The 12,500-nt window shown below is 48.4% G+C and overlaps 1 protein-coding gene across 1 annotated transcript in view; it reads left to right on the plus strand.

The window, feature by feature from the left end:
* Positions 1-12,500, plus strand: part of ltbp4 (latent transforming growth factor beta binding protein 4) — a gene marked incomplete at its 5' end in the record, with an annotated part of 171,357 nt that overhangs the window by 46,183 nt on the left and 112,674 nt on the right. The window contains one exon of the mRNA XM_083636544.1: positions 8,030-8,162. Coding sequence (XP_083492670.1) covers positions 8,030-8,162 — 133 coding nt within the window. The remainder of the gene's footprint in view (positions 1-8,029; positions 8,163-12,500) is intronic.

Consider the following 12,500-nt stretch of genomic DNA (forward strand, 5'->3'; position numbering starts at 1 on the left):
GAGCAGGTACAAGTTTTAAACAAGGAGGTAGACTTTTGGAAGGGTGAGCATCTTGCTGCAAGTGCAGAATTAGACAGGCTTGTAGCCCAGAGTCGTATCAGCACCTTCGAACATGGCAAGTATACTGATGCCGTTAGGGAAGTGTACATGGATTTAGTGACTAGTGAAGGGGTAAGTGCCAATAAAGCCACAGAGGTGGTCAGAATCGTACTAGAGAAGATGGCTGGTATAGAGGTAGGGAAGTTGCCAGGTACCACCTTTTGTAAATATATGATCACGGAGGCAAGACAGGTGGCAATGCAACATGTGCAGGAGACCATTCTTAGAGAAAATAACACGACACTGACACTGTGTACTGATGCCACGACTAAACACGGGCATAAATATGGCACTGCAGGCGTATTTCTGCCGGATGGCAGTAGGCTACATTTAGGCGTAAGAGAGCAGGCATCCGGCACTGCCCAGTGCACATTTGAAACAGTAAGGGAGATGATTCAGGATATTGTCAGCAGTGGTGGGGGACAGGTGAATGTTGAGTACTGTGAGAAACAAGTCTTCTCCAAGATCAAGAATTTAATGAGTGATAGAGCCAACACACAGAAGAAGTTTAATGAAATTCTGAAAGACTATAGAGCCAATATTCTGCCAGATATCATAGATGGTTTTGATGAGTGTAGTGAGGAACAGAGGGCAAGTCTCTGTGTAGTTAATGAATTATTTTGTGGCTTGCATCTTATTGACAATTTAGCACATCAGGCAAACAACACTCTGTGTAAATGGGAAAATCTGGTGTTTGGCACTGATAAGGTAGGTAGCTGCAGCAAGCAGGGCACACAGACAGCCAGTAATGTGGGTGGAGATGAGGGCGAGGATGAAGACGATAGTGAACATGTGGTTAGACATCAGAGCGGTACTCTTAGACTACTCAGAACTGTGTGTAAACTTGTGCAGGAACGTGGATGTGAAAAGAGTGGCAAGCCGGTTCACTTCAGAACATTTCTTAGGGAGAAGAATGGATCTGACAGTGTTCCCCTTGCCACGATGAAGGGCAATAGGGCAAATGTCACATTCCACAATGCTGCTGGTTTATACTACATCAGTAATGACCTTAGTGCATTCACAGCTGCCAACAGGGCAGAGAACAGGCTTGTTCATGCTGTGAATGAGGACCTTGGTGTTCCTCAGTTTCTTGCAGGTTGTAGGGCATTAGGTCTGATTGACAAATTGGTAATCCATCCTCTGTGGGTTGCTCTTTCTGAGAGAGAGAATGTACTTGCCATGAATGACAGGTATCAGGAGTTAGTTAAGAAGCTTGAGGAGTGGCAGGCAGATGGCCACTCATTTGTGACAGGGGAGGTGAAGCTGTTTGAGGATATAGATGTATCAGATAGCCCTGTGCTTCAGTGTTTAGTACAGAACACCACTGCAGAGTTTGATGCTCTAACTGTGCAAGCAGTAGAGATCCTTCTTGCCAGCCTTGTCAGGGTATGCAGGTGCATGTTAGCTGACCATCTGCAGCACGGCCGTTACTCTTCTGTAACCCAGGATCTCCAGGCACAGGTAGCAGGTGCACCAAAAACGAATGCCAGCTCAGAGCGTGATTTTGGCATGCTTGATAGGCTGCTTAGGGAGAAGGCTAGGGCAGATACAATTACATTGGAGGGAATTATGCTTTTTAAGCAGAACAGGTCCTGGGATTGGTTGTCGCATTTAGATAGTGATAGGAAAGCACAGGTAATGTCTGTAGCCAGACGATCTGTGAAAGAGCAAAGAGCCACATTTTCTGAGAGAGCCCAGGCTATCAGAGAAGAGAGAGTTAGGGTGCTGCTAGAGACTAGGAAGAAACGGCTAGAGAGAGATGTTAAGGGTGTTGTAGAGAAGCAAAAACTCACAGTTGAGATGTGTAAATATGGGGGCTTGTGGACAACAGTTGAAGAGGTAGATGACCAGCTGCAGGCTTTTGATGAGAGGATGCAACTGCAAGCTGTATCAGCTCAGTTGAGATTCAGGCGTGTTGTCCTGGGAGTGAAGAATGTGAATGGAATTTTAAATGTGACTAAGGACAGGAAGCCATTACCCTTGGACACTCTGGTCAGTAATCTGAAGAGTCTATTGCATGAGGAGACACCAGTAGAAGAAGACAGTGAAGAAGAGAGAGAATATGGTTGTGCTCCCTCAGATGTAGTTACTCAGGCTAAGGAAGGGTTTCTTCACCTGGCAGAGAAGCAGCAGGAGCGGGTTCGGGATGTAGGAAGGAAAAGAGGAGGGCTTCCACAGGTTGCGGTCCCAAAAATCAGTGCAGCAGAGCAGCTTGTGGGAAAGTTAGTCAGACACAAAGTTGTAGAAGATGGCACCACAGCGTGGTATAGGGCCACAGTGATAGACAGCATAGAACTGAATGATAGTCAGTTATTTACCATGCAATATGATGAGGATGAGCAGATCAGACAGTGGGATGTATGGAGAGATTTCCAGGAGGGGAATGTAGTGATAGTCTGTGTCAGTGCTGCAGACATGGTAGGTAGGCGTGTAAAGCACATGCTCATAGATGAGCAAGGGAAAGAGCAATGGGAGGAAGGTATTGTAGTTGCTGATGTCACAGGTAATTCGCTCTTAATTGAATATACATTTGAGGAAGGAGGACGTCTTTATGAATGCCCCCTCTTAGATGACTACGTTTGTCATAAACTTAGATTCGTAGTTTAGATCTCCAGTGTTGGTGTAGTAGATGTATGAACTGCTGAGCGGGCCATTTCAAGCCAGCAGTATCAGATGCACTCTGATGATCTTGTAAAACATAGACTATGGTTAGTGAATAGTGAATTGACCTAATTTTATTGTTGTCTATAGAGTCATCGAGGAGGGTCTATATGGTATTGGTGGTATTTTTAAGAATACCATACGGAACCGATGGCACTGAGAATACCCTTAACGGTGCCAGTGGGGCTAGTCACAGCCTTAGTCATTGGGTATTGCCGTATGGTACTGGTGGTGTAGTTATTAAGAATGTCATATGGAACCGACCTGCGATGGCTAGGCTAATTCTAGGACTTAGACTTAGCTGCCAAACTTAGTTCCACCTCTGCTGTGGTCAACAGTCTGTATATAACTGTATATAGTTTGTTAAAAAAAAACAAAAAAAACAAAAAAAAAGTTCCCCAAAATGTTCTTTCAGAGCTTTGATTCTGATGTTTTTTTCTATTTTCCAGGTTGATGCAGAGATCCCAGATGTTCAAAGATGTTTTTCTGTCTGTGTATGTTTGTATTGTTTGTTTTTTTGCCAGTCTCAAGGCATACAGTGGCCTTTGATTTATCTTTTTTATTTTTTATTGATTGAGGACGAATAGCCACTACAGTTATGGCCTTGCATCTATTTTCAGGGAAAGCCTTCCCAGGTGGTTCCAGGAGTGTACAACCTTCCCATGACCTTGCCCAGATAATAACCCATTGATTTGTTGTTGATTAGCCATATACTTGTGATTTCCCTTTTTCTCATTTAATTTACCTCAGTCCGGGGTACAGACACTACACTGATGAAGGCCTAGCGCCGAAACTTGTTTGTGCTGTACCCCGGACTGAGGTAAATTAAATGAGAAAAAATACATCTTGTGTGCTGGCTTGTTCTTCGTATTGATTGTGTGCTTGTGCCTTGCACCGGACCCGTTTCACTTTGTGAAAACGGGTCACGAGGTGTGCTCGTTTTTCCACTTTTTAGACTCCACAGGCTCCACACACCTGGCCAGCATCAGCGTTCAACCACCTGCTACTCATCTCCACCAATCACCACTGGCCTACAAATACTGCCTCGGCCTGTCAGTCCTTGCTGGAACATTTTGCCATTCACAGGTTTGTAACCCAGCCAGTTGAGCATCGTAAAGAATTTATCTAAACTCAGTAGCACCTTTTTGTGAATATTCCTGACTGCCTGTTTTGCCTGCCAACCTGATCCATTTTTCCCTGTGTGTTCCCAGGATCCTCTGCCTGCCCGCCTGTTCCCCCACTGAGCGCACGGAGTGCCCCACCACGATCAATTAATAAAACCACTGTTGATTTTTTACACTTGTATGTACTTATTTGTCAAATCAAAATGTAATATAATAATGTAATGTAAAAACAAAGTATGTCCTCCAAAGTGGGGGGGTGGTGGATGGGTTAATAAAAAAAAAAACTTGATTTTTTACACTTACCTGGATCAATTAATAAAACCACTGTTGATTTTTTTACACTTACCTGGTTGTCAGTCTGCTTTTGTGTTTTCCTGCTTGAAGCCTGACAAATGGTTCTTAAGATGAACCACTGTTTGTGTTTGCCAGTAGGTGGCGCTATGCCGACTTGCACGAAATTCAGCAGTGCACTCCATCGGGCCCCCTTAAGTGCACTCCTTGAGTTTGAAGTCAATCGGACAAGCGGTTCTCGAGATAAACAGCTTTTTGTGTTTGCCAATAGGTGGCGCTATGCTCAATCTGTGTGTGTTTGGGGGTGTGGTGGTTCAGGGACTGCAACCTGCTATGGCCTCCCCAGATAATAACCCACTGCTATGCACATTTTTAGCCCAATCCGACCTGGGGTGTGGGCATGAAGTGGTTTCCAGGTGGTTTCCAGGACTTTCCAGGTGGTTTCCAGGACTTTCCAGGTGGTTTCCAGGATTTTCCAGGTGGTTCAAGTACTGAACAACCTGACCATAACCTTGCCCAGATAATAACCAACAGCCATGCAAATTTTCAGCCCAATCGGAGCTGGGGTGTGGGCGTGAGGGGTTTTCCAAGACCTTCCAGGCATGAATTACATTTGACGTGAGGCCCACTTTTTCAGGCGTTTGGCAATGTAATGAGTGATGAATCCTAATTTCCCCTTAAAATTTGATTTAAAACAAAAAAATGCACGATTTTGGCCAGGACACTTTTGATTTGTTGTTTATTGGCCATATACTATTAAATATAACAAGATAGGTGCATCATAAACTGTTACAAATATGTTTTTCAGAAAAACACACAAACGGGTTTGTCCTCCCTATACAAAGTGACATCTGTCAGCAACACACGGATGAAGGTTTTAACTGGGCCCCATTTGAGCGTTTACATTCAACATGAATGTGGAAACTCCCTGTCTGTCTGTCTGTCTGTCTGTCTGTCTGTCTGTCTGTCTGCCTGTCTGTCTGTCTGTCTGTCTGTCTGTCTGTCTGTCTGTCTGTCTGTCTGTCTGTCTGCCTGCCTGTCTGTCTGTCTGCCTGCCTGTATGTCTGTCTGTCTGCCTCTGTCTGTCTGTCTGTCTGTCTGTCTGTCTGTCTGTCTGTCTGTCTGTCTGCCTGCCTGTCTGTCTGTCTGTCTGCCTCTGTCTGTCTGTCTGTCTGTCTGTCTGTCTGCCTGTCTGTCTGTCTGTCTGTCTGTCTGTCTGTCTGTCTGTCTGTCTGTTTGTCTGCCTGTCTGTCTGTCTGTCTGTCTGTCTGTCTGTCTGCCTCTGTCTGTCTGTCTGTCTGTCTGCCTCTGTCTGTCTGTCTGTCTGCCTCTGTCTGCCTGTCTGTCTGTCTGTCTGTCTGTCTGCCTCTGTCTGTCTGTCTGTCTGTCTGTCTGTCTGCCTGTCTGTCTGTCTGTCTGTCTGTCTGTCTGTCTGTCTGTCTGTCTGTTTGTCTGCCTGTCTGTCTGTCTGTCTGTCTGTCTGTCTGCCTCTGTCTGTCTGTCTGTCTGTCTGCCTCTGTCTGTCTGTCTGTCTGTCTGCCTCTGTCTGCCTGTCTGTCTGTCTGTCTGTCTGTCTGCCTCTGTCTGTCTGTCTGTCTGTCTGCCTGCCTGTCTGTCTGTCTGTCTGTCTGTCTGTCTGCCTGCCTGTCTGTCTGTCTGTCTGTCTGTCTGTCTGTCTGTCTGCCTGCCTGTCTGTCTGTCTGTCTGTCTGTCTGTCTGCCTCTGTCTGTCTGTCTGTCTGTCTGTCTGCCTGTCTGTCTGTCTGTCTGTCTGTCTGTCTGCCTGTCTGTCTGTCTGTCTGTCTGTCTGTCTGTCTGTCTGTCTGTCTGTCTGTTTGTCTGCCTGTCTGTCTGTCTGTCTGTCTGTCTGTCTGCCTCTGTCTGTCTGTCTGTCTGTCTGCCTCTGTCTGTCTGTCTGTCTGTCTGCCTCTGTCTGCCTGTCTGTCTGTCTGTCTGTCTGTCTGCCTCTGTCTGTCTGTCTGTCTGTCTGCCTGCCTGTCTGTCTGTCTGTCTGTCTGTCTGTCTGTCTGTCTGTCTGTCTGTCTGTCTGGTCTAGTTAGAGTAGAACTTCTTACAGAAGATGGATGCTTGTTGATCTAGTGGTATTGAGTGATGTCAGCACAGCAGCAGGTGTGCTTCATGTACTGTATGTATGAGCTGGTGTAAACAGTGTGTCACAGAAAGCACCTGCACCTCAGTAAAGGCTTTATATGTATCGCTTTCAAAAATGCATTACATATTTTTCCTATCGTCGGTTTTCACGGAATTGTGTTGCTATGGGAACAGTTTGAAACCTAGCTTATTTTCTGTCAGCTATTGTATTAGCGTCACACTGCAACAGGAAGTTAGCTCGGGGCAATTTAGAATGTTTATGAGTTGAAACCGTCTATACCTCAAGGGAAGTTCTTCAAATTTGGCACAAACGTCCACTTGTACTCAAGGATGGTCTGATTACAATTGGGCAATTTGGTGGTCAAATGTCAAGGTCACAGGGACCTCACAAAATGTGTTTTTGTCCATAACGCAATAATTCATATGCTATTGCTAATTCTAACAATTTTACGAAAACTTCACACAAATGTTGAATATAGGATAAAATTATGACGTGATGACATGTTGTATGCAAACGTTATGTGACATCATATTGTTTTGCTTACCATTCACTTTTCTTTTAACCAAGCCTTTTTTTTTGTCCTTGTGAAATATGTTTTGGGGGCATTTTGGGTCATTTCCAGGGCAATTTTACGGACTAAACTAAACCGGCAGAGGGTCAGCGACTGTTTCTATTTCATTTTGATCTGCTTCTAGTCCTGACTAGGGGTGGGACAAAATATCGATACTCACGGTATCGCGATATTTCCACTTGCGATACGTTATCGATACACTGGCACCAAGTATCGATATGTTTATTAAAAAATTTTTTTTTTTTTTTTTTTTTTTTTTAATAAACAGGCTAAAATATTATGCTGTGTGTGGTAGTTGAAACATAGTTTCAAGTTGACGTTTATTTATGTTTGTAGTTGAAACAAAAACATAAATACTGTAGGCTACATGAATGGAAATGTTTGATCATTAATATCTTTTAGAAATTATATAGGTAGGTAGGTTATATAGGTTTTCTTGTTTTAATAATAATAATAAAAAGACTTAATGTGTAACTTTTCCTCCGTGGTATCGAAAATGGTATGAGTGAGTGAGTGAACTCTGAGAGAGTTCATGTCAATTCTGCTAATAAATACATAATACCTGCTTCTTGCCTTTTAGGGGTATTTTTTTCTCTTCAGTTACACAGGTATCGTGATGTATCGTCTTCCAATATATCGATTATCGCAGTATCGCTGTATCGTGATAATATCGTTATCGGGGGCCAAGTATCGTGACGATATCGTATCGTGAGCTACTCAGCGATTCCCACCCCTAGTCCTGACTCAGCGGGTGGTTTGCATATATAAAAACTAGTGAGCTAGTGAACTAGCTGGCCAGCTAGCTTGCCTGTCAAGATCGTTGACCTATAATCACATTCATTATATTGATTTGGAACCACCCCCCCCCCCCCTCCCCCACCAGTTGTATGAGTCCACCCTCCTCACCTCCTTCCTCCCTTGCCTCCTGGTCCTCTGGTGGTCCAAACTAACTCATTGGTGTTTTCATTTTGTCCCACTGTTCATGTTTTTAGTTGTTACGCCTCGCTGGGTAAGGCTTCACACTGGCTCAGTGTGTTTGTGTGTGTGTGTCTGTCTGTGTCTGTGTGTGTGTGCGTGCACACCCGCACGCACGCACGCACACACACACACACACACACACACACGCACGCACGCACGTGTGTGTGTTGGCTGCTTTGTGTCATTGTCACAGTCTGCAGCCCGTCAGGAGGTGAGCTCATAGACAAACACAGCAGGAACAAGCAGCACTCTATTCCAGCCAAACCCCCGGCCCGCGCGCCACCGGGGGGTCCCAGGAGCAGGTTCAAGGGTCCCCACTTAAACAGGTAACAGTTTAATTCCACTGTTAGATGCCAGTGCTGTTGTCCAGACGTCCTTGGTCCAAGTTGAGACCCAGGGCCCTGTCCTACAGGCTCTATCGTTTGACCCAGGGCCCTGTCCTACAGGCTCTATCGTTTGACCCAGGGCCCTGTCCTACAGGCTCTATCGTTTGACCCAGGGCCCTGTCCTACAGGCTCTATCGTTTGACCCAGGGCCCTGTCCTACAGGCTCTATCGTTTGACCCAGGGCCCTGTCCTACAGGCTCTATCGTTTGACCCAGGGCCCTGTCCTACAGGCTCTATCGTTTGACCCAGGGCCCTGTCCTACAGGCTCTATCGTTTGACCCAGGGCCCTGTCCTACAGGCTCTATCGTTTGACCCAGTGCCCTGTCCTACAGGCTCTATCGTTTGACCCAGGGCCCTGTCCTACAGGCTCTATCGTTTGACCCAGGGCCCTGTCCTACAGGCTCTATCGTTTGACCCAGGGCCCTGTCCTACAGGCTCTATCGTTTGACCCAGGGCCCTGTCCTACAGGCTCTATCGTTTGACCCAGTGCCCTGTCCTACAGGCTCTATCGTTTGACCCAGGGCCCTGTCCTACAGGCGCTATCGTTTGACCCAGGGCCCTGTCCTACAGGCTCTATCGTTTGACCCAGGGCCCTGTCCTACAGGCACTATCGTTTGACCCAGGGCCCTGTCCTACAGGCTCTATCGTTTGACCCAGGGCCCTGTCCTACAGGCTCTATCGTTTGACCCAGGGCCTTGTCCTACAGGCTCTATCGTTTGACCCAGGGCCCTGTCCTACAGGCTCTATCGTTTGACCCAGGGCCCTGTCCTACAGGCACTATCGTTTGACCCAGGGCCCTGTCCTACAGGCTCTATCGTTTGACCCAGGGCCCTGTCCTACAGGCTCTATCGTTTGACCCAGGGCCCTGTCCTACAGGCTCTATCGTTTGACCCAGGGCCCTGGGCTCTATCGTTTGCACACCTCTTACGCTATCTTCCCTGCATCTTATGCTATCGTTAATGCGTAGGGTACCATTGAGCACCGTCATGGATGCAGTTTGGGTGAGGTCAGTGACGCCTTGGGGTTGGGGTTATGCACTGGTAGCCACTTGGTTGGGGTTATGCACTGGTAGCCACTTGGTTGGGGTTAGGCACTGGTAGCCACTTGCTTGGGGTTGTTAGGCACTGGTAGCCACTTGGTTGGGGTTGTTAGGCACTGGTAGCCACTTGGTTGGGGTTAGGCACTGGTAGCCACTTGGTTGGGGTTAGGCAGTGGTAGCCACTTGGTTGGGGTTAGGCACTGGTAGCCACTTGGTTGGGGTTAGGCACTGGTAGCCACTTCGTTGGGGTTAGGCAGTGGTAGCCACTTGGTTGGGGTTAGGCACTGGTAGCTACTTGGTTGGGGTTAGGCACTGGTAGCCACTTGGTTGGGGTTAGGTAGTGGTAGCCACTTGGTTGGGGTTAGGCACTGGTACCACTTGGTTGGGGTTAGGTAGTGGTAGCCACTTGGTTGGGGTTAGGCACTGGTAGCCACTTGGTTGGGGTTGTTAGGCACTGGTAGCCACTTGGTTGGGGTTAGGCACTGGTAGCCACTTGGTTGGGGTTAGGCAGTGGTAGCCACTTGGTTGGGGTTAGGTAGTGGTAGCCACTTGGTTGGGGTTAGGCACTGGTAGCCACTTGGTTGGGGTTGTTAGGCACTGGTAGCCACTTGGTTGGGGTTAGGCACTGGTAGCCACTTGGTTGGGGTTAGGCACTGGTAGCCACTTGGTTGGGGTTAGGCACTGGTAGCCACTTGGTTGGGGTTGTTAGGCACTGGTAGCCACTTGGTTGGGGTTAGGCACTGGTAGCCACTTGGTTGGGGTTAGGCACTGGTAGCCACTTGGTTGGGGTTAGGCAGTGGTAGCCACTTGGTTGGGGTTAGGCACTGGTAGCCACTTGGTTGGGGTTAGGCAGTGGTAGCCACTTGGTTGGGGTTAGGCACTGGTAGCTACTTGGTTGGGGTTAGGCACTGGTAGCCACTTGGTTGGGGTTAGGTAGTGGTAGCCACTTGGTTGGGGTTAGGCACTAGTAGCCACTTGGTTGGGGTTAGGCACTGGTAGCCACTTGGTTGGGGTTAGGCAGTGGTAGCCACTTGGTTGGGGTTAGGCACTGGTAGCCACTTGGTTGGGGTTAGGCACTGGTAGCCACTTTGTTGGGGTTAGGCAGTGGTAGCCACTTGGTTGGGGTTAGGCAGTGGTAGCCACTTGGTTGGGGTTAGGCACTGGTAGCCAATTGGTTGGGGTTAGGCACTGGTAGCCACTCTGTTGGGGTTAGGCAGTGGTAGCCACTTGGTTGGGGTTAGGCACTGGTAGCCACTTGGTTGGGGTTAGGCACTGGTAGCCACTTGGTTGGGGTTAGGCACTGGTAGCCACTCTGTTGGGGTTAGGCAGTGGTAGCCACTTGGTTGGGGTTAGGCAGTGGTAGCCACTTGGTTGGGGTTAGGCAGTGGTAGCCACTTGGTTGGGGTTAGGCAGTGGTAGCCACTTGGTTGGGGTTAGGCAGTGGTAGCCACTTGGTTGGGGTTAGGCAGTGGTAGCCACTTGGTTGGGGTTAGGCAGTGGTAGCCACTTGGTTGGGGTTGGGCAGTGGTAGCCAGCCACTTGGTTGGGGTTAGGCAGTGGTAGCCACTTGGTTGGGGTTAGGCAGTGGTAGCCTCTTGGTTGGGGTTGGGCAGTGGTAGCCACTTGGTTGGGGTTGGGCACTGATAGCCACTTGGTTGGGGTTAGGCACTGATAGCCACTTGGTTGGGGTTGGGCAGTGGTAGCCACTTGGTTGGGGTTAGGCACTGGTAGCCACTTGGTTGGGGTTAGGCACTGATAGCCACTTGGTTGGGGTTGGGCACTGATAGCCACTTGGTTGGGGTTAGGCACTGATAGCCACTTGGTTGGGGTTAGGCACTGATAGTCACTTGGTTGGGGTTGGGCAGTGGTAGGGTTAGGGTTCGGATATGGGTGAAGGCCCACCTGCAGCAACACGTGTGTGTGTGTGTGTGTGAGAGAGAGGGAGAGAGAGAAAGAGTCTCCTCTGAGGTGAGACGCCAGGAATTTAGGAGAGATCTGTCAACATTCCACAAGATCTGAGGTGTGTGTGCGCGCGTGTGTTTATCTGAGGTGCGTGTGTGTGCGTGTGTGTGTGTGTGTGTGTTTATCTCCTATAAATGTTTGTGAGAGGCTCTAAATTCCTCCAATCATTAAAAGTGTTAAGCTTTAGGAAACTATCGGCCTGCTTGTCATGTATCAAGTCTGTCTTTCTTATCTCTACTTCCCCTTTTGCCCTCTGTCTCAGGAAAAGCACCCTGCACTCAGCGTGCTGGAAGCTGCGTCTCATCCACCAGGCTGTCACAGACGTGACACTGTAGCTTTGTCTCTTCCACCAGGCTGTCACAGACGTCACACTGTGACTTTGTCTCTTCCACCAGGCTGTCACAGACGTGACACTGTAGCTTTGTCTCTTCCACCAGGCTGTCACAGACGTCACACTGTGACTTTGTCTCTTCCACCAGGCTGTCACAGACGTGACACTGTAGCTTTGTCTCTTCCACCAGGCTGTCACAGACGTCACACTGTGACTTTGTCTCTTCCACCAGGCTGTCACAGACGTGACACTGTAGCTTTGTCTCTTCCACCAGGCTGTCACAGACGTGACACTGTAGCTTTGTCTCTTCCACCAGGCTGTCACAGACGTCACACTGTGACTTTGTCTCTTCCACCAGGCTGTCACAGACGTGACGCTGTAGCTTTGTCTCTTCCACCAGGCTGTCACAGACGTGACGCTGTAGCTTTGTCTCTTCCACCAGGCTGTCACAGACGTGACACTGTAGCTTTGTCTCTTCCACCAGGCTGTCACAGACGTGACACTGTAGCTTTGTCTCTTCCACCAGGCTGTCACAGACGTGACGCTGTAGCTTTGTCTCTTCCACCAGGCTGTCACAGACGTGATGCTGTAGCTTTGTCTCATCCACCAGGCTGTCACAGACGTGACACTGTAGCTTTGTCTCTTCCACCAGGCTGTCACAGACGTGACGCTGTAGCTTTGTCTCATCCACCAGGCTGTCACAGACGTGACACTGTAGCTTTGTCTCTTCCACCAGGCTGTCACAGACGTGACGCTGTAGCTTTGTCTCATCCACCAGGCTGTCACAGACGTGATGCTGTAGCTTTGTCTCTTCCACCAGGCTGTCACAGACGTCACACTGTAGCTTTGTCTCTTCCACCAGGCTGTCACAGACGTGACGCTGTAGCTTTGTCTCTTCCACCAGGCTGTCACAGACGTCACACTGTAGCTTTGTCTCTTCCACCAG

This window comes from Poromitra crassiceps (genome assembly GCF_964638095.1).
Source record: "Poromitra crassiceps genome assembly, chromosome: 5".
Classification (NCBI taxonomy): domain Eukaryota; kingdom Metazoa; phylum Chordata; class Actinopteri; order Beryciformes; family Melamphaidae; genus Poromitra; species Poromitra crassiceps.